The sequence below is a fragment of the Lontra canadensis genome, unplaced genomic scaffold (genome assembly GCF_010015895.1).
Source record: "Lontra canadensis isolate GAN:19392208 unplaced genomic scaffold, GSC_riverotter_1.0 scaffold26, whole genome shotgun sequence".
In the NCBI taxonomy this organism is placed as follows: Eukaryota; Metazoa; Chordata; class Mammalia; order Carnivora; family Mustelidae; genus Lontra; species Lontra canadensis.
Window position 1 is genome coordinate 3,118,049 of NW_022631020.1, and position 24,408 is coordinate 3,142,456.

The 24,408-nt window shown below is 40.0% G+C and overlaps 1 protein-coding gene across 3 annotated transcripts in view; it reads left to right on the plus strand.

Moving 5' to 3' along the window:
* UGGT2 (UDP-glucose glycoprotein glucosyltransferase 2) overlaps positions 1-24,408 on the plus strand; it is a 183,941-nt gene that overhangs the window by 84,513 nt on the left and 75,020 nt on the right. For all 3 annotated transcript variants that reach the window (XM_032864140.1, XM_032864141.1, XM_032864142.1), the window contains exons 13-19: positions 1,374-1,493; positions 2,365-2,450; positions 2,988-3,123; positions 9,463-9,594; positions 22,928-23,092; positions 23,445-23,568; positions 23,665-23,763. In XM_032864140.1, coding sequence (XP_032720031.1) covers positions 1,374-1,493; positions 2,365-2,450; positions 2,988-3,123; positions 9,463-9,594; positions 22,928-23,092; positions 23,445-23,568; positions 23,665-23,763 — 862 coding nt within the window. The remainder of the gene's footprint in view (positions 1-1,373; positions 1,494-2,364; positions 2,451-2,987; positions 3,124-9,462; positions 9,595-22,927; positions 23,093-23,444; positions 23,569-23,664; positions 23,764-24,408) is intronic.

Genomic DNA, 24,408 nt, shown 5'->3' on the forward strand with positions numbered 1-24,408 from the left:
TTTTTTTTTTTTGCATGGCAGCTTTTTTTTTTTTTTTTTTTTTTTTCTTTTTTTATTTGACAGACAGAGATCACAAGTAGGCAGAAAGGCAGAAGCAGGCTCCCCGTTGAGCAGAGAGCCCGACGCGGGACCCGATCCCAGGAGCCTGGGATCACGACCCGAGCCGAAGGCAGAGGCCCCAACCCACCGAGCCACCCAGGCGCCCCTGCATGGCAGTTTTTGAGAGGAGCCTGACATTGCCTCTGCAAAGTTACAGAAGCAAATGCTTGTCAGGTTTGCCACGGCAGCCCAAGTACCAAACCTCACCTGGCTCAGCCGAGGCACGTTTCTGGGCTTCGTGGGAGCTCTTCCTCTTTGTGTCTTACACCTGGCAGCTAGCCCTGTCGGTTTCTCAAATTAAAGAACAGCGTTTGCCAAAGCCTTAGCACTTCACACTTCAACTTCTGTCTCATTACTGTGTCGTGGCTGCAGCTTCAAAGTCCCAGTGTCTGTTTCCCCCTGGCTCTTCTTTTTATTTATTTTTTTATTTTTTTATTTTTTTGATGGTATTGGGACCGGGCTGTTGCCATGGGTACGTGCAGGTTCCTAGTCAGCAAATGAGAGGAATTTATATAGAGAGAGGAACTGTGATTTCTTCCCTGCACTGCCCCTTCTGGATTTCCCTGCCCCCTCAACTCTTACCATTTAGACAACCCTAATTTTGACTCCTGTCTTTGCAGCCCAATATGACTGTCACTTTCTGTTTGAATGAGTTCTTCCAGGGTGCAATTTGGAAAATGTCCCTAGGGATGGAATGGAGCTTCCTGACTTCAGCCCAAGCTTCCTGCCTTGTAACTCGTTGACTCTTGATAATTGGTTGACCCTACCTCCATGTGTCTAAACAGTAGTTTATGTCTTCCCAGCTCTTACCGTTATTTCAGGCTGGCAGCTTAGTCTAGTAGAAACCAATAGTTCTTGATTAGAATCGAACATTCAAGGTGTCATGTTTCATTTTCCTTATGTCTGAGCATTAAAATTTGAGAAGGGAGGTGGAGGACCTATACTGCTGATAATTAAGATAAACACTTAGTCTCTGCCACATGGTTTATGGAGAGTAATTTCTATACAGTTTTTAAAATGAAAGCCAAACATGAATAGAAGTAGTCAGTTGTTCTGGAAGGAGGATCAGGCTTAATCTAAAAGACCATGGGAATATAAAGTTGTTGCACGTCATATATTCCTTAATTTAAAGAATATTCAACTGGCTTCTTATATTTATTCAGAAATATAGAAATTTCTGTGTATTTTTACTTTGAAAGAGTGAAAACTGGCTTTGGAAATGATTTAAGTATTAGTTTAATATAGCTTTCACAGATTTTTGGATTCTTTTCTAGTGGATTAATGACCTAGAAAATGATGATTTGTATGTCACATGGCCTGCAAGTTGCCAGGAGCTTCTGAAGCCCTTGTTCCCTGGAACTATACCTTCTGTAAGGCGTAATTTTCATAATTTGGTGAGTTTTATATGACATTTTGTGTACATCTTTTATGAAGGTATCAGCATTCTTTTTGGATTACCCTGTTCTTGGTGAAGAGGCATCTGTGTAACACGGAAGAAGATACTTGCCTGATACGGCAAGTGTGCGATGGCATGGCCGACCAGACATCCAAAGCCAGCAATGCCACAAAATCTGCCTCCTCCTTAGATGTGTTTTGTAGTTCCGATATGAAATTGATGAGTTATGGTCACATTTTCTGAAAGGAATTTGATTGAACTTTTTTCCTTCTAGAACTAATAAGAACTAATTAAAGATTAAAGTTTATTAACATTTCAGGGAAAATGTGTGAATATCACTTTATCATCTACACATATGAGTTCATTGTTAACAATATTAAATAACCTGTGATACAACTGTGAAATGTGCGGAATTTCTTAGCTAGGGCTTTTTTTTTCCCCCACAAAGAAAATGAATATGTTATTTCCTATAGCAGTGTAGAGCGAGCAGTTATATTAATGCTATTTTTTTCAAAATTCAGTTACTATCTTTTTTAAAAAATTACAGAAAATCCAATGCACATTTAGGATAAGGTATTTCACTTGTTATTAAAAAAATTTACTTTGTGCTGTGCTTCAAAAAAAAGGGTGAGTGATCTCATATTAAATTCCATGTATTATTCAGATGTGCGGCTTTTAGAAATCCTTTATTACCTATGAAATTCCTTCTTATATACAATTCCTTAGAATTGCTGGACATTTCTTTAGAAAAAGATGGCACCTTGAATTTCTTACTTTTTAGTGACAGAAACTAGACTAAAGTTGAATTTCATGAAAATTCCAAAATATTTAAGCAAAATAGTGATTATAAACTGTATGCTTTCTTTTAGGTTCTGTTTATTGATCCTGCTCAAGGATATACCTTGGATTTTGTAAAACTTGCTGAACTTTTCTATTACCATAAAATTCCTCTTCGGTAATTGTCAATTTATAACATTACACGGTCAACTGAAGGAAAGGCAGTGATGTTCATGTTGTACCGCAGAGTACTCACGTGGAATTGAAAGCAGTGGTGGTCTTTAACGCCTGACACAACACAGCCGTGTTGTGAACATCACTGACCTTTATGATAGACTTGTTAGTCAGAACTGCTCAGTCATCTCATTAACCACGTTCATTCCCGAGAGAATGGTCTGACCACTTTGGGTGCTGAAAGGTGGATCCATTTCCCTGAGGTTGTGTTAAGAGTATACTTTCCCTTTATTTTTCTGGAAAAACATGATCATTTACTATTATCACCACCAGAGAGAGTTTGACAGTTTGGAGGAATCCATTAGACAGGCGAATGTTGGTGACTAGACATTACGAATCAAACCTTTTCAATATAATACTTCCTCATCCCCCCTATTAACACACTCTATCTAGATGTTGTAGTCTAGTAATGTTGAAAAATCATGGTTGGTTGTGATTCAAGGGGTAATTGTGACATTCCTTATTCACCTTCTTTTCCCAGAATTGGTTTTGTGTTCATTGTTAACACAGATGATGAAGTTGATGGAGCCGATGATGTCGGCGTTGCTCTTTGGCGAGCTTTCAACTATATTGCAGAAGAACATGATGTCTCACAAGCATTTATTTCCATAGTACAAGTGAGTGCACTAGGTATCATTTCTTTAGACTGTAGAGTGGGTTTTTCTGCATTACTGTAATATCATTTATTATTTATTTTTCAAAGTTTGTAAAAAAATGATCATGGGGCTTAATATAGACAATGAATTTGATTCTTGCAGCTCCCAACTGAAAAACGTAATGACCCCACTTCAGAAATTAGCTGACACGCTGCCAAAATAGATGAATTTGCTTGAGTTTCTCCAGCTGCTAATGGAATTTAAATTGTATATGTAAGTTTAAAGGAAAACATACTCCAAGAAAATGATTAGTCAGGGAAGAATTCCTGAATGAGGTCTTGAAAAAATCATGAATAAAACAGATTACTGCAAACTTAAATATTCTAAATGACAAAGTATGTAGACCCTTCTTAGAGAATTTCAAAGGAGAAGGAGATCACTTCATGACAGCAAATTAGGTAGAAATAGCTGGATGAGTACTGAATTTGACAAAGAGATTGTATAAAAAAAAGTTAGAAATTGGCAAGAACTTATAAAGAGCAATACAAAATGGGAAGATTATTTCATAGTTAAGGTTTTGAAACTGTTATGGCCCATTGTGGAAATAGATGTATTAAAGAACCCGTATTGTTATTATTAAGAAAGTCAGACCATAGCTTAGAAACTAGCTTTTGTTCATTTTAAAATTCATTGGTCTTTCGCTTTCACCCACTATTATAACAAGGAATGGTTCTTCTTCAAAGTGAGGACGTGCAATGACCAAAGCCCTGTGTACTCCCTGCCCTGCTCCCACAGTTCCTGGGAAAGCCACTGAATACCTTGTGAACTCACTGTCCTGGGCACAGAAACTGCCAGTGCCTCAGTGACATGGGGATACGCTCTGTTCTGTAAAATAGTGCTGGAGGTTACATGTCAATTTTGTATCTCAGGCTATTACTTTTATTAACTGATTGGTGTAAGAATTTATAAGGGACTTAGACTGATGTAGCTTTTATTGAAGTCTAGCTACCTTATGGTGAACGGATTGATGCAGTAGTCAAAACTAAGAAAGTTGATGACCTTTTGAAATTCTCCTTACCCTAAGTTATCTCAGTTCTCTCCACTGACTCTCCATTCTGGAAGCGCTTTGCATCAGACATAAATTTGCATGTGACTTCATACTTTGCAATCACTGGCCTTTTGAATTATCTGCTGTGATGTTCAGCATGATACTGTAATATCTTGGAAAATCAGATTACACTTGAAACCATAGATTTCAATACAACGCGCCATGCAAGTGTTCTTTCTGTGCCGTAGCCTACCAGTTGTACTAAGCAATTTGAGGAAAGAGTGGGGAAAATGCATGAGGAAGGAATACATATAGCATACTAGAATCCACCACAGTCTGAAGTGTGCGAATGTTGGTGGTGATTCAAACTATGTATATGTCCACCCGAAAATTTTTGTACCCCCTAGAAAACCAAAACATGATTGAGCTAACCTTCTATTGGGAATGTGTTGTATTGTATCTTTCAGATGACTTAGCCTCACTAATTTAGAATAATTAGAGCAAAATCAGCCTTTTAGTAAAATATGTGAATTATAAAATCTCTTTAATATTGTTTCATTACTTTTAATGAGCAAATTATTTTATCTAAATTAGATAACTTGAAAATAAAGTATCAGGAAAAAGAGGAATATAGTAGAAGGTCAAAATTATAAGTATATGAACGTTTTTGACATGTGATAAAGAATTATGGTAGAGTCGGTATAGTATTTTTAGAGTAAAGCAATCAGACTGTGTATCTCAGCTCTCCACAGTGGATATGAAAACTTACTAATTTAATTTTCTCTTCCTACCTTGCAAGATTAAGATTAAAAATAATATATGTTACGTACTTGATGAATATTTGTTGAATGCGTGTTTGAGAACGCAGAAATACTTTAAGCCTTCAACTTTGGCTATGTTGAGTTAATTGTCAACAGATTAACCTTCTCACAGTATGTAAGTATAAAACGATGAGATACATGACATAAGTCAGTTTTCAGAAGTTGAACAAGAGCTAACATGAACTATGATCCTTGCAAAAAGATCAAAATAAAAATATTCACAGGTAGAGATGGAAAGAATTCTTGCTGCGTCAAAAGAAATGCTAAAGGAAATCCTTCAGGCTGAGAGGAAGTGACACCAGATGGTAACTCACATTCACAGGAAGAAATGAAATGGTAGCTTTAAATAAAATGTAAATATATAGGTACATACAAAAGGCTATAAGAATATATTTTATTGTGTTTAAATTGCACAAGATTAAATAAAACATTTTAACATATAGATATAATACATATCACCGTAATTGTACGAAGGAACAGAGGATTAGATGGATCTGTTTTGGAGCTAAAAATTCAGTATTTTGTCAACATTAAGTTAGGAGTAGGAGGGAGTGGATTGTAGTAAATTGGCACAGCTGGATATCCAAATGCAAAATGATGGCACTGGATCCCTGTCTTATACCGTGCACAGAGCTCAACTCAAAACAGATAAAAGGTTGAGCATAGGACCTGAAACTGTTCCCTGAAAGGAAACACGGGTAAGCTCCTTGACATTGATCTTGGTGATGATTTTTTGTATTTAACAACAAAAAGGCAACAAAAGAACTAAACAGGGTTTATATAAAAATAAAATGCATCTGCACAGCAAAGGAAACTATCAGAAGGGCAACAAAATGGCAGCGTTGCATCAAAATGCAACAAAATGGCAACTGTGGAACAGGAGAAAATATTTGCAAACTACCTATTCAGTAAGGAGTTAATGTCCAAAATAATCAGGAATTCATATAACTCAATAGCAAAATAATAATAAATAATAACCCAATTAAAAAATGGACAATAGGGGTGCCTGGGTGGCTCAGTGGGTTAAGCCTCTGCCTTCAGCTCAGGTCATGATCTCAAGGTCCTGGGATCAAGCCCCGCATCGGGCTCTCTGCTCAGCAGGAAGCCTGCTTCCCCCTCCCCCTCTGCCTGCATCTCTGCCTACTTGCATCTCTCTCTCTGTCAAATAAATAAAATAAAAAATCTTCTAAAAATTATTTTTAAAAACAGACAATAGATCTGAATGGATATTTTTCCAAAGAAGACATACAGATGACCAGCAGATATGTGAAAAGGTGCTCAACTTGATTGATCACCAGGGAAATGCAAATCAAAACCCACCATGAGCTGTCGGCTCACACCTGTAGGGGGTTCTATTACCAGACAAACAAGATGCCAAATGCTGGCATGATGTAGAGAGGAGGGAGCCCTCTGAGAATATAACTGGTGCAGCCATTATGGAAAACAGTCTGGAGCTTCCTCAAGAATTTTAAAATAGGATGACAGTATGAACCAGCAATCCCACTTCAGCTGTTTCCAAAAGAAATGAAATCAGTATCTCGAACAGTTACCTGTACGCTCATGTTTATTGCAGCATTAGTCACAACAGCCAAGGTGTATGGAAATGACTTAAGCACCCATCAGTGGGTGGATGAACAAAGAAAATATGTGGTATATATGTATACATACCTCAGAATATCATTCAGACTTTAAAAAGAAGGAAATCCTGCCATTTGTGACAACGTGGATGAACCTGGAAATGTTAGGCCAAGTGAAATGTATCAGACAAAGAAAGATGAATACTATCTAATACCACGTGTATGTGGAACCTAAAAAAGCTGAACTCCTAGAAACAGTAGAAAAGCGGTCGGTCGGGGGTTGGGCAAAATGGGGAAATGTTGGTCAGAGGTACACACTTGCAGTTATAGTAGGACTAAGTTCTGGACATGCTATGTCCAGCATGGTGACTGTGGTGGATAATGCTGTACTATATAACTGAAATTTGCTAAGAGTAGAATCTGAAGGTTCTCACCAAAAAAGAAAGAAAAATGCATGAGGTGTTGGATATATTAGTTAATTTGATGGTGGGAGTCCCATCATGCTGTGTGTGTTTATCAAGCCATCGTGTTGTACATTATAAATGTGTTACTGTGTTATTGTCAGTTACACCTTAATGAAGCTAAAAAAGGGAAAAATAAAATGTATATGAAGACCCCAAATTACTGTTTTTGCTTATCAAGCTATAAGTCTTAAAAATTTTTAAATGTATAAGAAGATTGAATCATTATATAAGTAGTTCATGCTAGACATTCTAGCTGCCTTAGCTTAAGAATATCCACTATTTTAAAATGACTAATTTGTACGATGACTAATCTCACTAACTTTTCATATATAATTTTTGCTTTATTCAAAATCTCATTGTTTCTAAACCCTATTTATGTTTTACAGAAGGCTAACATTTTTTGCTTTTTGTTTTCTCAGTTGCTAAGATCATAGCATGCTCTGCTTGATATGAGGAGGAAACTGGCCTATAAATTGAAAAGCTTGTAAAACTAAACTGTGGGATCTAATGATAGACCTGAGCCTTTTCTTCAAGGAATAGGTCATCCGGTGTACAGTGAGAAGAGGAAAAGGAAGAATGCTGGTTCCTTATCATGAGGAATAACATGGGGCTTTGTCCGCCCTCATATGAGGATTGTCTCTGGCAATAATGATTTAAGCGAATCGGGACTCAACATTCTTCTTTTTAGGATTTTATTTCTTCGCATCTGAGAAAGAGTGTGTGTGTGCCCAAACGTGTGCGAGCAGAGGGAGAGGGAGAAGCAGGCTCCCCACTGAGCAGGGAGTCCCTCCTGGGGCTCAATCCCAGGACCCTGGGATCATGACCTGAGCCAGAGGCAGATGTTTGATGACTGAGCCACCCAGGAGCCCTTCAAAATAACATTCTTAACTGAAGCAGGTTTCCCCCGCTTCTGAGCAGAGCGTTCCTTTGAACCTTCTGTAATAAAGCCCAAATGATGTGAAAGAAAGAAGCAGTCATCATCAGTCGATACGGAAAAATTTTTGAACATTTTCCAGAACGAAAAACTAACCTCCTTTAGGCTTTTCTGACTCTTAGGGCACATGTTGCTAATGATTGAGAGAAGCACAGATGTTCCCAGACACAGGTGAAGCGCTGGATCCCGAGCTGTAGTTCGTGGGGACGGAGCCTGCGGGGCTGCTCTCACTGCTTGCTGCAAAACAAACACGGAAGCCTGTTTCCACTTCCTACCATTTTTCATAAAAATGAAAATCCTCTTTGGATTTCTTTTGGTTAGTGAAAACAGATACCGATGTCACTCTCGTAGAAGAAAAGTGGCCTAACATGAACTTTTGAGAGGCGAGACATACATTGTATCAGAAAGCTACTTGATGGTATTTGTAAGTACGAGTTTCTTCTGGTCGGGAAGTTTTTCCCCAGGATGGCTTCATTCTAGCTCGGTGTTCGTGGTTATGTCTCAGCTGAGGCATCTACCCAGAGGTGCCTTCTCTCTCCATGCAGAGCCATCCCTCCCCCCATGCCTAGCAGGGTGCGGGGGGCTTAGGAGAGGGTCTGTGATGAGGGAGAAATGAAACAGGAAAATAGAGGAGCTACAGCTTACATCATGTGCCGTGCTTCCAGCATCTCAGACGGGGGGAAGAATGGAGGGACAGAAGGAACCTAGTCAAGGTCTTTACTGGAGAGCAGTCAGGAATGAAAATAAAACCTTTCTGAAATAAGCCATTGAAAATATTTTATATGGGGGGTACCTGGGGGGCTCAGTTGGTTGGGTATCTGCCTTCAGCTCAAGTCGTGGTCCTGGTGTCCTGAGATTGGACCCTGCATCCTGCTCCCTGCTCAGCGGGGAGCCTGCTTCTCCCTCTCCCTCTGCTTGTGCTCTCTCTCAAATAAGTAAAGTCTTTAAAAAAATACATTTTATATATACCTTTTTAAATAAAAGGAGCTGGCACACCTGGGTGGCTCAGATGGTTAAGATCTGCCTTCGGCTCAGGTCGTGATCCCAGAGCCCTGGGATCGAGCCCCACATAGGAGACTTTGCTCAGCGGGGAGCCTGCTTTTCCCCTCTCCCCCCTGTTTGTACTCTTTCAAGAGGTATAAATAAAATTCTCTCAAGAGAACAAATAAAATCTCTTTTTTAAAAAAAGGAAAAAGAAAAGGGAGCCATTATTTTACTAAGAAGCACAGTGTCTAGTTTGATCAAAATGGAACATAACATAAATTTGTTACAGTATTTTTTGAAAACCACAAGATATTCACAAAACCATTTTTATTGGGAGATATATTGTGTGTTTAAAATGATTTATTTCTCTGTGTGGGTGGAGGGCGTGTGTATACATGCACATATGTGGTAAACTTAGAACTTATAAAGTATAAAGTATGTTTTTACTTTATATAAATCTGCACGCTCCGCGAAAGAAAGAAAACTGATCGCCATAAGATGAAAATTAATTGTAGGATCTTTATTTCTACAGATGTACCAAAGAGTGAAGAATGACAATATACTCACCGTGGACCATGTGAAGAGTGTCCTCCTAAAGCTATTTCCAGATGCTAATATTTGGGATATTTTGGGCATTCACTCTAAATACGATAACGGCAGAAAGGTAAATTGAAATGCGAATTCTCGAAAACAGGATCCAAGAAACTTTTACTATAATCTCATGAGTAAATGATCTCAATATAGTTAACTCATGATTTGGATTTTAGACCCTCAGAAAGAAGGGAAGTTTAAGACCCCCGAATGATGCACATTGTGTATGAGTGCTCAGATCGCCATTATTGACCTTTCAGAAAGCACGAGAAAATATAATTGTCAGGATTTACAGGATAGGAGACTTAAATGTAGATTGATTTATTTATATTTTTAAAATTTGAGACAGCACAAGCAGGGAGGAGGGTCAGAGGGAGAGGGAGAAGCCGACTCCCCACTGAGCAAGGAGACCGATGGGGAGCTTGATCCCAGGACCCTGGGATCATGACCTGAGCTGAAGGCAGAGGCTTAACTGACTGAGCCCCCTGGGCACTCTGAATGCAGAATTTTAAAGAATGTAATTTGTACTTTCTTAGGAAAAATGGAAACCTGGCTTTTTAGAGAAATGCTAGGACAAGAAGCAAACTTGGGAAGATGGAGCATCACTGGGGTCGGATTTCTCACGCCCATACAGATCAAGGTTTTTAGATGGGTTCTTGCATTTTATAAGGGTTTTTAGGCCGCAGGTCGGTCTCCATGCTAACAGTTGAAGGTTAGGATCCCTGACGTTGTAATGTCCCACCTGACTTGGCCCGTTCAACTCCTAAGCCTCACTTTCTCAACTCTTCCCTTGCTCTTCCATTCTCCCTGGGCCGGCAGATTAGTTCAGGTTCCTGAATGGGCTCCTCCTTCTCTCCAGAGGGCCTTCACGTGCTTGTTCCCACCCTGGGTTCCGGCACCCTGCCTCCCTTCTCTTCTAGCCTCTGTACTCTTGGCTTTAATGTTACTTTGGGGGGGAAGTAACACTTTGGGAAGAACTTCTGGGAAGTCTTTTCTAACCCTCCACCTGAGATTAAGCTGCTCATGCCAATGCCACATGTAAAAACCCTGCTGTGTACTCCTGCATACAATGCTGGTTACAGTGGCCTGTTCTTCCCTGCCTTCCCCTGGACCACATCCTCCCTGGGAGCAGGGCCCCTGTCTCCTGCTGGGTCTTGGGGGGCGCAGTGCTCAGTAAACATCTACTGAATGAAATGACTGTGGAGCCAAGGCCATCTGAGAATGAGGGTTGTGCGGTCAGATGGAACTTCACGGGAGCATTGAGGTTTTAGAAATTGCTGCTCTGGGGGCTAGGAAAGGTGGTATAGTGAAGCCATGTATAAAAATGGCTATGATACCGAGTTTCTGCTGGAGTTGCCTACCATAAATTTACAGGAGCATCAATTTCTTTGTTTTTAAAAGTCCAAAATACCAGGCACATGAATGAAAGAAGGTAGCTGGATAAAGTGCTGTGAGGTTGAAGTGTTACGAGCTGCACGTGGCATTGTCATAAGAGGCCCAAAGAGTAGCCCCGGAGAAGACCTCTGGGGAGCGAGCTGGCTGCTTAGACAGCAGGAAGCAGGAAGCCAGAGGTCTGGTGGTCTCTGGGCAATCGAAAGGCCAGTGTGGTAGTAATAAGGATTGTTTTTAGTTATGGAAGAATGGTTTTCCAAATGATAATTTCTGAATTGAGAACGAGTTTCATTGATATTTTTCATTACTATATTTTCATATAATTAAAAACAAAACTAAAAAGCAACCAAGATGAACTTTCTTTTAGGGCCAAAGTTGCATGGAGGCATCTCTTTTAATAAAATTACCATGGGACTAAGGAGATTAGGAAGAAAATTATTTTTAATAAGTACTCTTCGGGGCTTCTTTGGGGGAGAAGGAACACAAATATCCTGTAGTGATTATGTAAACTCATGGAATAGAAAATTGGGGAGTTTTTATGTATTAAGGATCCTGTTTGCACAGGTTGAAAGCAAAAGGTTGCACCATTTGGATTTTAATATCAGCTGATGGTGAGTGGTAATGATAGGAGTCCTGGACACAATCCCATACTTAGACCTTACATGCTCTGTTTTTCTTTTTCTTTCTTCTTTCAGTGGTAGAGCACAGTTTCTGTTCAGACCTTAACTTTTTTAGGGACTGACACTTGTGCAAGAATCGTATCTATTAAGCATGACTGAGATGCATGATGGTGATACCAAGAATCAGTTCTCATTCGAGAATAATTTTTTTCTGGTGGATTTGCCCTTTTTTTATATGAATCTGAAACTTCTTAACTGAGTTTTTTTTTTACTAAGTTATGTATGCTTTGTTTCTTAAGAACCCTTTTCTGGTTCAAGTTTATTATAGTGTTTAATGCCTTTTATAACACCTATGTACCTGAAGCTATGAAGTGCATTAAAATGAAATACCTTCCTAAGAATAGCTGGTCAGAAATATTCAAGCTGTTTATTTAATTGCAATATATTGATTAAAAAGTTTAAAATACTCATAATCTTAACTTGCATGTGGAAAGAGATGAATTCATTTATTCATGTCTATTGAAGGTAAAAATAACAATAACATCTGCTGTAATACAAATGAATTTGAGATCTTATACAGCCAAAACATACTACTTATTATCAATTGCCATAAAAATGTCATCCGAATAACCATGTTATCCTTAAATATTGGAACTCATAACTCAATTTTATCATTTCCCATTAATTGCCTTTCTTATACATAACCATATGTGGATACAAATGTCATTTCCAACTGGATTATAACTACTTCAAGAAAAGGAATTTTATTCTTTTGTATTCCTCCAGTTTTGTATTTGCACATCTGAAGTTGTAGATTTTTTGCTGAGTTCCTGATACAGTAACTGGGATTTGAGCTCTCTTCTACCTCCCTATGTTCACTTGGTCTCTCCAAGTCCAGGGGCATTACTTAAAATATTTAAAAACTGGGGCGCCTGAGTGGCTCAGTGGGTTAAAGCCTCTGCCTTCGGCTCAGGTCATGATCCCAGGGTCCTGGGATCAAGTGCCACATCGGGCTCTCTGCTCAGCGGGGAGCCTGCCTCCTCCTCTCTCTCTCTGCCTGCCTCTGTGTCTACTTGTGATCTCTGACTGTCAAATAAATAAATAAAATTTTAAAAAAAAATTTAAAAACCATTGTGGCTTCAAGAGCAGCCAGAAAGTGAATCAGAAGCAGATCCCAGAGCTGGAATGGGGTCTTTAGGCCCTCGTGCTGACGGTCACCCTGTAGTGTCTGAATGGTCTGAGAAAGAGGTCAAGGTGCTTCTCCTGGGTGATCACCATCCCAGGACTGCAGCTGTTTTCCAGCTGCTACAGATGTGTTTCATTACACAAGAAGTGGTAAAGCCTGTCCAGTGCAAACCAGCTGATTATCAGGTCTGTTTTTAATACTTTTTGGATAAGTGAATATTTAGTGTATGTGACTTTTTAAATGTTCCTTGCTTAGTAAGTCAAATACTATGATTGTTTTTCCACTTTTTAGCAACTATTTTTTAAACTTTAAAAATGACTCCTTTTTTTTTTAACCCATTTTCCATAGTATTCTTCTTATTGCAAATGTATCCAGATAGTCAATAGATAGGTCAGATAACCTATCTAAAAATTTTCTTACAAATAAACACATCAGTTAACAAACCAGCACCTTCCTCAAGCACACCAACCCCTAGAATGCCCTTCCGTAGCGATGCCAACCCTTTCCTTAAAGTGAACTGGTCATGCTGTTCATGGACGTGAACCTGAGTACAGCTTCCTTTCTGGGTCTGCCATTGCCCTTCATGTTGTAGGTCTCTGCTTTATCTCTGGTTTTGTGAGCACTGTGCCTTTTCTGTTTCTGATTTATTTCTAATTTTACTCCTCTCCCAAGTAAACATGCGTGATAGAAAAATTATTTTAACTCTTTTATGATTAAAAAGCTTATGCTACCTTTCCATCTTATTGGCAGTTGGACTGGGTGATCCTTTTTCTTCCAGGTTCTGGAGGCTGTCTTTACTGTCTCCTAACTCCTAGTAGGCTAAGACCAGTGATATCATTCTGATTTTAATTCCTTTGTCTTTCTGCTTTATTTAATTATGTGTTTATTTACCCAGCTTGAAAGCTATTAGAATCTTTTTCTCCCTGGTGTTTGGAAGTTTCATGCTGGCGTATCTTCGTATTGGTCCTCTTTCATTCAGGGTATTGGGTATTTGATGAACTCCTTCTGAAGGTTTGTCTTCATTCTGGGAATTTATTTCTCTAATGCTTTCTTTCATTTTCCTTGTCCTTTCTGAATCTTCTCAGTTGAGTCTCTATTTGCTTTCTCTTCTTTTTTTATACCTTTGTCCTTTTTGTTCAATTTTTAAAAATTTTCTGCAGATCTTTCTTGTATCCTCTTCCTGTTTTATAGCATTTAGCTCTTCTTTCATGGACACAACATATATTTTTTTATCTAGGAGTGTTAATTTTGTGATGTGTTGTTCTCCTCCCTGCATTATCTCTGCCTTCTACAGCTTCCCTTTTCTCATTCATTTTGATTTCTGTCTTTTGTGTTTGAAGCATTTGTCAAATGTCTTATGATACCTGGTTATCTTTCACACGTACGTATGAAACTCTAAAAAGCTGATAACGAATACTTGGTTCTTGTGCTTTGGTGAGCCTCCCCCAAGGAGCTGAGCTGACTTCCTCAATTAAAGCAGATTCTTCAAATAAGAATTATTTATTTTGATTGTAGAGGAGGACCTGTGGCCGACGAGAGGATGGAAAGGGTGCACATATCAGAGGTTACAGCACAGGGTATGTGTGGGACCAGGGTGTGGTCACCACCTGGGTATGAAGGATGGGCACATTCCTTTAATCTCCTGCCTGGTCTCCATCCCCTTTCTCTGCCTGTCATCACCCAGGCTAGCCTTTGTGATTCCGTTTCAGCAGAGAGTAAGAAAAGCAGGACAGCTTTGTAATGAAGCTTGAAGTATCATGATGTCCCCAGCTTTGGTTTTCTTTTTCAATGTTCTCCTGGTGATTCGGGGTCTTTTCTGGTTCCATACAAATTTTAGGATTGCTTGTTCCAGCTCCGTGAAAAATGCCAATGGTATTTTGATTAAGGATGGCATTGAAAGTATAGATTGCTCTGGGCAGCATAGATATTTTCACAATGTTTATTCTTCCAATCCAGGAGCAGGGAATGTTTTTCCATCTCTTTGTGTCTTCCTGAATTTCTTTCATAAATGTTCTGTATTTTCTAGAGTATAGATCCTTTACCTGTTTGGTTATGTTTATTCCTAAGTATCTTATGGGTTTTGGTGCTATTGTAAATGGAATTGATTCCTTAATTTCTCTTTCTTCAGTCACATTGTTAGTGTACAGAAATGCAACTGATTTCTGTGCATCGATTTTATATCCTGCCACATTGCTGAATTGCCGTATGAGTTCTAGTAATTTGCAGGTAGAGTCTTTTGGGTTCTCCACATAAAGTATCATGTCATCTGCAAAGAGAGAGAGTTTGACTTCTTCTTCGCCGATTTAAGTGCCTTTTATTTATTTTTCATTTTCTGATTGCTGAGGCTAGGACTTCTAGTACTATGTTGAACAGTAATGGTGAGCGTGGGGATCCTTTCGTATTCCTGACCTTAAGGGAAAAGCTTTCAGTTTTCCCCACTGAGAATGATATTCGCTGTGGACTTTTCATAGATGGCTTTTATGATATTGAGGTATATTCCCTATATCTCTATACTGTGAAGAGTTTTAATCAGGAAAAGATATTGTATTTTGTCAAATGCTTTTTCTGTATCAATTGAGAGGATCATATGGTTCTTTTATTAATATGCTCTATCACATGGATTGATTTGCGAATGCTGAACCACCTTTGTATCCCAGGAATAAATCCCATGTGGTTGTGATGGATAAACCTTTTAACGTACTGTTGGCTCGTGTTAGCTAGGCTGTGATCATCAAGACAGCATGGCATTGGCACACAGACAGACACACAGATCAGTGGAACAGAATAGAGACTCCAGAAATGGACCCTCAACTCTATGATCAACTAATCTTTGACAAATCAAGAAAAAACATCCAATGGAAAAAAGACAGTCTCTTCAGTAAATGGTGCTGGGAAAATTGGACAGCTGTATACAGAAGAATGAAAGTCGACCATTCACTTACACCGTACACAAAGATAACTCTAAAAGGATGAAAGACCTCAATGTGAGGCAGGAATCTATCAAAATCCTAGAGGAGAACACAGGCAGTAACCTCTTCGTCATCAGCGAGAGCAGCTTCTTTCAAGACATGTCTCCAAAGACAAGAAAAACAAAAGCGAAGTGAACTTTTGGGACATCATCAAGATAAAAACCTTCCGCACAGCAAAGGAAATAGTCGACAGAACTAAGAGTCCTCAGAATGGGAGAAGATGTTTGCAAATGACATCACAGATAAAGGACTGGTATCCGAGATCTATAAAGAACTTCTCAAACACCCAAGAAACAAACAGTCACATCAGAAAATGAGCAGAAGACATGAACAGACACTTCTCCAAAGATGACATACAAATGGTTAACAGACACATGAAAAAATGTTCATCATCATTAACCATCATCAGGGAAATTCAAATCAAAACCACATTGAGATACCACCTTATACCAGTTAGAATGGCAAAGATTAACAGAAACAACAATTGTTGGAGAGGATGTGGAGAAAGGGGAACCCTCTTACACCGTTGGTTGCAAGTTGGTGCAGCCACTTTGGAAAACAGTGTGGAGATTCCTCAAACAATTAAAAATAGAGCTACCCTATGACCCTGCAATTGCACGACTGGCTATTTACCCCAGAGATACAGATTTAGTGAAAAGAAGGGCCATCTGTACCCCAATGTTCATAGCAGCAATGTCCATAATAGCCAAACTGTGGAAAGAACCAAGATGCCCTTCAACAGACGAATGGATAAAGAAGATATGGTCCATATATACAATGGAATATTACTCCTCCATGAGAAAGGATGAATACCCAAATTTGTATCAGCGTGGATGGGACTGAAGAAGATTATGCTGAGTGAAGTAAGTCAAGCAGAGAGAGTCAATTATATGGTTTCACTTACTTGCAGAGCATAAGGAATAACATGGAGGACATTAGGAGAAGGAAAGGAAAAGTGAGCTGGGGGAAATCGTAGGGGGAAATGAACCATGAGAGACTGTGGACTCTGAGAATCAAACTGAGGGTTTTGGAGGGGAGGGGGTGGGGGTATAGATGAGCCTGGTGGTGGGTAAAGGAGGGCATGTATTGCATGTAGCACTGGGTGTGGTGCATAAACAATGAATCTTGGAACACTGGAAAAATAAAAAGATTTTATTAATTTATTTGACAGAGACATAGCACAAGTAGGCAGAGCAGCAGGCAGAGGGAGAGGGAGAAGCAAGCTTTCCACTAAGCAGGGAGCCTGATGTGGGGCTTGATCCCAGGACCCTGGAATGATGACCTGAGCTGAAGGCAGCTGCTTAACTGACTGAGCCACCCAGACACCTCTAGAAAGGGAATGCTCTTACACTGTTGGTGGGAATGCAAACTGGTACAGCCACTCTGGAAAACAGTATGGAGGTTCATCAAGATGTTAAAAATAGAGCTACTCGGGACGCCTGGGTGGCTCAGTTGGTTAAGCAGCTGCCTTCAGCTCAGGTCATGATCCCAGCGTCCTGGGATCGAGTCCCACATCGGGCTCCTTGCTCGTCAGGGAACCTGATTCTCTCTCTGCCTCTGCCTGCCATTCTGTCTGCCTGTGCTCGCTCTCTCTCTCTCTCTCTCTCTCTCTGACAAATAAATAAATAAAATCTTTAAAAAAAAAAAAAAAGAGCTACTCTACAACCCAGCAATTGTACTACTAGGTATTTACCCCGAAGATACAGGCATAATGAAAAGAAAGGACACCTGCACTCCAGTGTTCACAGCAGCAATATCCACAGTAGCGAAACTGTGAAAGGAGCCGAAATGCCCTCCAACAGATGAATGGATAAAGGAGATGTGGTTCATGTATACAATGGAATATTACTCATCCGTCAGAAAGGATGAACAAGGGGCGCCTGGGTGGCTCAGTGGGTTAAAGCCTCTGCCTTCGGCTCAGGTCCTGATCTCAGGGTCCTGGGATCGAGTCCCGCATCGGGCTCTCTGCTCAGCAGGGAACCTGCTTCCTCCTCCTTCTCTCTCTCTCTCTCTGCCTGCCTCTCTGCCTACTTGTGATCTCTGTCTGTCAAATAAATAAATAAAATCTTTAAAAAAAAAAAAAAGAAAGAAAGGATGAACAACCACCATTTGCTTCAACATGGATGGAACTGGAGGGGATTATGCTGAGTGAAATAAGTCAAGCAGAGAAAGACAATTACCATATGGTTTCACTCATATATGGAACATAAGCAATAGCACAGAGGATCACAGGGGAAGGGAGGGAAATGTGAAGGGGAGGAAATCAGAGAGGGAGACAAACCACAGAAGACTCTGGACTCTGGTGAACGAAACTGAGGGTTATAGAAGGGAGGGAAAGGTGGCGGAGGTAACCGGATGATGGACATTAAGAAGGGCAGGTGATGTGATAAGCACTGGGTGTTATATGCAACTAATGATTCGTTGAACACTACATCAAAAACTAATGATGTACTATATGCTGGCTAATTGGACAGAATAAAAAAATTTTTTTAATCTTTTAATCCACCACTCGCCCTCAGGAAGGAAAGAAAAGAAACAAAGAGCAAGAGAGAGAGAAAGAAAGAAAAGCAGGACACTGTGGTTTTGCAGCATTGAGAAAGGGGCCTTGAGAGGCAACTGCCCTGAGTGCAGACTCTGGGGCGTGTCTGCGCTCTACTCTCACCCTCCCTCTGAGGCACCAGGTGTCTCCAGGGATGCTGAAAATGTTCGTGTTCTCTTCTGTCTGCACAGATGTGACTCCCCTTTTTACTTTGCTTACCTGCTTCTTATCTTTTCTCTTGTTTTCCTTTACCCTTGTGGGCTCATATTTTCTATCATTATATTCTCACTTTAGTGAAATATGTGAGGAGAAGACAGATGAGCATATGTGTGGATAAATCTACCATATTTAATCAGAAACCCACTTTTACTCTTAAAAAGTAAAGCAGTGAAATGAGTATTTAAGTAGTGTTAGTTTTTAAGTGTCTGCAGTCATTGTCTCCTAAAGTTAAGAGTGTTAAGTATCTTTGTAAAGATTAAGGACACCAAACACTCCTCAGAAGTTGCTATTTTCTTTTAAGTGTGTGAGTACATAATTCCCTTTCCAGCTGTTTCACTGCTCTCCTTCCCTGTGATCTACAGCTTCAGTCTCCTGTTGGCCCATCTTTCCCAAATCTCTCCAACCTCTAATTTAGACCAGACTCTGTGTTACATGAGAGCCCTTCAGTCATGCTTCGTCTCCCCACTCCCTCCCCTCCCAAACGTTATTCTAGACATTCGTCAGTCTCCTAAGCCCCTTGTCCATCTTCCTCTTCGGGCCTAGAAAGTCATTCTGACTCCTCCATGACAAAATAAACAAGTTTAGGCCTTCATTCTCCAAACTCCTGTTCCTCTAATTTTCTCTCTTCCTCTAAACTTTGCCCTTTCAAGAGATAATTATTTATTGAGAACTTACAATGTTCAAAGCACAGTATGTAAAAGAATAGAGCACAAGAAGGTCTCTTGAAAATTTTTAGAAAAAAAAATGTAATAGAACAGAGAGACAAATTCAAAGAAATGAATGTAAGAATAAATGATAAACAAGTAGAGTCTCAATCCAGAAGACTCAGAAAGAACCGAGAAAACAAAGGGAAGGAAAGCATCAGAGAAAGAACACAATGAAATCCCTGAGGTTGACGGACATGAGTGCTGCCTGGGAGGGGCCACCAGACACACAACATGTAGGATGAGGGAGGAGTGCTCTGGGGATGGATGAGAGGAATTCATCTCTGAGGCCTGAAGTAGGAGGAGGAGCTGGATGCAAGAAAACAAGAAAGCGACAGGAAATTAACCTCCCAGAGAAAAAATGTCAGGAGGTCCTGAGTCGTGAAGACCTATGAGAAGCTACTGTTGCCTCTGTGTGGGTCACAGCCAGGTGTTGTGTTTGTGTCGTGGAGGGAACTTCACAGGGTGAGCTGGAGAAGTAGGGGGCCAGCTTGCACAGTAAACACTATTAAATTGAGCTCAGAACAGTCAAAGACCTTGGGAACGGTAAAAAATCTGAGAGGATGTTAAGCAGTGAAGAGACCATGCCCTGCCGTATTTTGAAAGGGCATTGTGCGTTATTCCGAAGCGATTGTTGGAAGGTGAAAGTGTATGGGGTTGTCTGTAGCTCAGAAAAGAACCAACAGAAACTGCCCCACAGCTTTTACAAATGGCAAGAAAGACCGTGAAATCAAAGAGCTCGCGGGCACCAGATCTGTTCGGTAACAAAAATTCAACCAAGTATATTTTGAAGATCAAATTGGCTTTTTAACATGATTCCTGACTAGGGCAGGATCCCATCTAACAAACAGGGGGATGTTCTGAGGAGTTAAACCAAGTGGAAGGTTTTAGAGAAGGAAGGTGGGGCGGGTATGTTACTAGTCAAAGAAAGGGAATGTTTCCGTGAGTGGCTTTTCCTTAGGGGAAAAGAAAGAGTCTTGCCAGGCAGACTACCTCATCTTTCTTCGGGGATGGAGAGTGCCCATGTGGCGGACTTATTGGTACTGATCTGATGGAAAAATTCCTGACGGATGGTTAAGACTACATTTCTGAGGGAGACTAAAGCTACAGTTAGATTAGGTATTAAGCCTGTTTAGGAACTCAGTCTAACAGGGCTAAAATTATAAAATTCTGTGTCATTGTCTTATTTGTGGTAATTAAAGCTTTTTGAATGGACAGGTTGCCTAATTAGAAGTAACACAGTAAATTAGGGGGCCTGTGTTTCTAGCAGAGACCTCTTTCTGGGGTCCGTACCCATGTATGCAGCTACCTGGAGGCCTGCCCATAAGCATCTTAAAAGAATCCAAAACAAGCCCATCATCACCTTCCTTGGGGCCCCAAACGGTTTTTTTCTTTTTTATGCCCTATCCTAGAAGCTAGCATCATCATTCACCTTGGCCACCAATGGTAGAAGCCTAATGGTCATCCTAAGCTGCTGCTTCTCTCATACGGTCCCGAACAGTACGTTGTTATGTTCTGTCCGTCCAGCCAGCTGAGTGTTTCAGAAACTGCCTCATTCTTCCCTTGCACATTACGACGAATTGTTTTGGCTCTTGCTTTTTCCTTCCCACACTAGTGCAAGAGTCCCTGACCAACATTCCCAGGGCACGCTCTCCCATGCCCTTCTTTCTCACCATTGCCACCGTTGTCTTTTTTTAAAATGAGCAAATCTGATCATATTACTTACCATTATTTACCCTCTTCCTGGATGGAATTGACCATGCCCTCCTGGGTAGCCCTGGATGCTGTGTTCACCCTTGTTTTTAATGTAGCCATCTACATTAAAGGATAGAATTTGCATTTTATTTATATGCATTCATAAGCCTCATATACCCTAAGTGCCCAATAAATGCAGAGATAATATAGTGATTAAGAGTTCAGATTCTTGGTAAAAGAGCTCTAAGGACAAATTTTGTTTCTAAAATGCAGTAGCAACGCAAGCAAAATGCTGGTTTTTGGTGGGAATGAGAGAAAGGGGAGACTTCCTCCACTGTTGGTGGGAATGCCAGCTGGTGCAGCCACTCTGGAAAACAGTGTGGAGGTTCTTCAAAAAGTTAAAAACAGAGCTACCCTACGCCCAGCAATTGCACTACTAGGTATTTATGCAAAGGATACAAAAATTCCGATTGGAAGGGATATATGCACCCCTATGTTTATGGCAGCTTTATCAACAATAGCCAAATTATGGAAAGAGCCCAAATGTTCATCTACTGACGATGCGATATATATGTATAGTGGAATATTGGAATGAATATATATATATATATAGTGGAGTAGTGGAATATTACTCAGCCAGAAAAAAGAATGAAATCTTGCATTTGCAACGCCATGGATGGAGCTGGAGAGTACTATGCTAAGTGAAATAAGTCAGTCAGAGAAAGACAAATACCATGATTTCACTCTTAAGTGGAATTAAAGAAACAAAATAGATGAACATAGAGGGGGCATAGAAAAGAGAGATGTGGTAATTAGAGAGACAAACCAGGAAACAGACTCTCAACAGAACAAACTGAGGGTTGCTGGAGGGGAGGTGGACAGGGGGATGGGTTAAATGGGGGATGGATATGGATATTAAGGAGGACACTTGCGGTGAGCACTGGGTGTTGTATGTAAGTGATGAATCACCAGATTCTACACCAGAAACTAAAACTACAGTTAACTGTTAACTAACCGGAATTTAAATAAAAACGTGAAAAATTAAAAAAAAAATTTTTTTAATAAAATGCAGCAGCTGGATGGCTCAGCAGGTTGTCATATGTCATCATCTGTGAGATGGATGTAATGGTAGTATTTAGCTTCACAGTGATTTTGAGCGCATTGGCAATAATAATTATAATAATACATAGTTGTGAATAGCAAATGAATTGTTTAGTCTCACTTTATCACTCACAAGATCAAACCCAGGTGTCGAGCACCTTCAGGATCTGGCCTCTGCCCCTGGGTCTGACCACACCCGCATATGTAACTCTGCCCTTGGTAGACACAGAAAACTACTGGCCATTGCCTAAATACGCTGTATTCTCTCTCCCCCTCCATTCCTTTCTGTGTGCTGTCTCGCTTCACATGGAATCTCTTTTTCCACTTTGTCTTCCTGGCAAATGTTTACTCATCCTTTAAGACTTCCCATGCCACTCCCTCCCACTGCCCCGCCCCTTACTCAAGCTTGGCTAGACTTTTCTTCCTGGCTCTGTTTTGTGTCTGTGTGAACCTCTTAAGGGCAGACTCTCAGCTCTGCATTCACAGCATCTAGTGAATGCGAGGGCATGAATTCAGTAGATGTTTATTAAACAAATGAATGCAGGGATGAATGACACTCTGATACAGGTAAATGGTGGCTTAAAAAAAAAAATGTTATGCCCTATATGAGGGTCAGCAAATCCTGCCCGCCCACTGCCTGGTGCTACATACACCGTTTTCTCGGGACCTTGCTGTGGGTCCACATCCGGGTGTTGGGATTCATGGCTGGGCTAGGGAGGGCATCAAAGCTGCGTCGTTGAGACAGAACCCGGATGGCCCACAAAGCCTGAAATGGGTACTAGCTGACCCTTTACAGAAAAAGCTTCCTGATTCTTGCTCTATGTGGGTGAATTCCTTTAAAAAATGTTTGGAAAGGACAGGTTCGATGAGCAACGTTCACATTTTTTTCTATGGTGTATAAAACTATGGCAGTGTTCATATGCATTTCTTTTCCAGACAGCCATATTCAGTTTAACTCTCTGGCATTTTTGAACTAAACAGGAAGGAGCAAGCTTTTACAGGATGAATGGCCTGGGTCCTTTGCCTCAAGCCCTTTATAATGGAGAACCCTTTAAGCTTGAGCAGCTGAATGCTGCAGAGCTGGAAACAAATGTTCTTCACAGAATGATGGATGCAACCATAAATTTACAGAGGGAGGTTTTGACGGTAGGTAAGCCCTTATGAGAAAATACATGATAAATGATGCTTAAAAATGATTTCTGTACTAAAATATCTTTTCATGGCAAAAATTTCCATCCTGATCACTTAGCAATTAACTTAAAAGTAGTAATTAGTTAATTAAGCTTACCTATGCATAATTACATCAAGAATTGCTTAATTGGAAAGAAAATTCAAAGTTTTACAGGCAAATTTGTTATGAAATTTATTGTATGAATCCTAATTGCCTACATTACTTATTTATTTAGATGATGTAGTTGTTAAGTGTATTCTGTGCAAAACTTTAAAATATATGCATATAAATTGCCTAGATTACCTAAGTAGTATTTTTTTGTTGTAGGGCGTATTAAATGATCAAACAAATGTAATTGATTTCCTTATGGAGAAGAAGAATGTCGTACCCAGTGTAAATCCTTCGATTTTGCACACAAAATGGCAGTACCTTAATTTAATATCCACATCAGGTAAAATAATCCTTCCATATACTTTCTACAAATGCTTATTGAGTTGTGAATGTTTTATTAATTGGTTATGTAACATTTAATATGAAAATTTTTCAGTAACTGCTGATGTTGAAGATTTCTCCACATTCTATTTCTTGGATTCACAAGATAAGAGTGCTGTAATAGCAGAGAACATGTATTATTTAACCCAAGAAGGTAATAAGCATATTTTATTTTCTTGACTTTATTCCTAAAGTAGCAAAATTTGTAATTTTGGTAAGGTGGTTGCATAGTGAATTTGTATGTTGCTACTTGACTCGGGGTCTTGTTGTTAAGAGTTTGTCTTTTGTTAGGATCTAAGCATTGTGCTGAGAAGCTGCCTTCGACCCTGCTGACTCTTACGTACACAGGGGTTCATCTTGGTTTTTTGCCTTTTCTCAAAGCAAGCTATTCCATTTTTCACCTTTTTAAGAAAGTGGCAAAACCCTTTTCGGGACTGTGTAAACTGATGCTTCTCACTGCATGAATAAGAGTGTAATTCCCAGGTCAGAGGAGAGTAGTTCTGCACTCGCTTAAACAACATCAAGGCTTTTGCTTACATTGAGGATTATAACAAAGGAGGGGAGACTGATCCAGGACGGTGCTTGCAAATATGGACTTGCAAATATAGCCTGGACGGGGGCATCTGCAGTGGGTTCACAGTGACCTGTTCCGATAGGCAAAGGTAGAGTTTGGTTGGGTTTGTTAGGTTTTGTTTTGTTTGACCATCTTTGCTCTAGAGAGAAAAAATGAGAGCCGATACACATTAAGATAAGAGAAGGCTGCTTTTTATCTCTGTGTGTAAAGCAGTCATCTAACAAT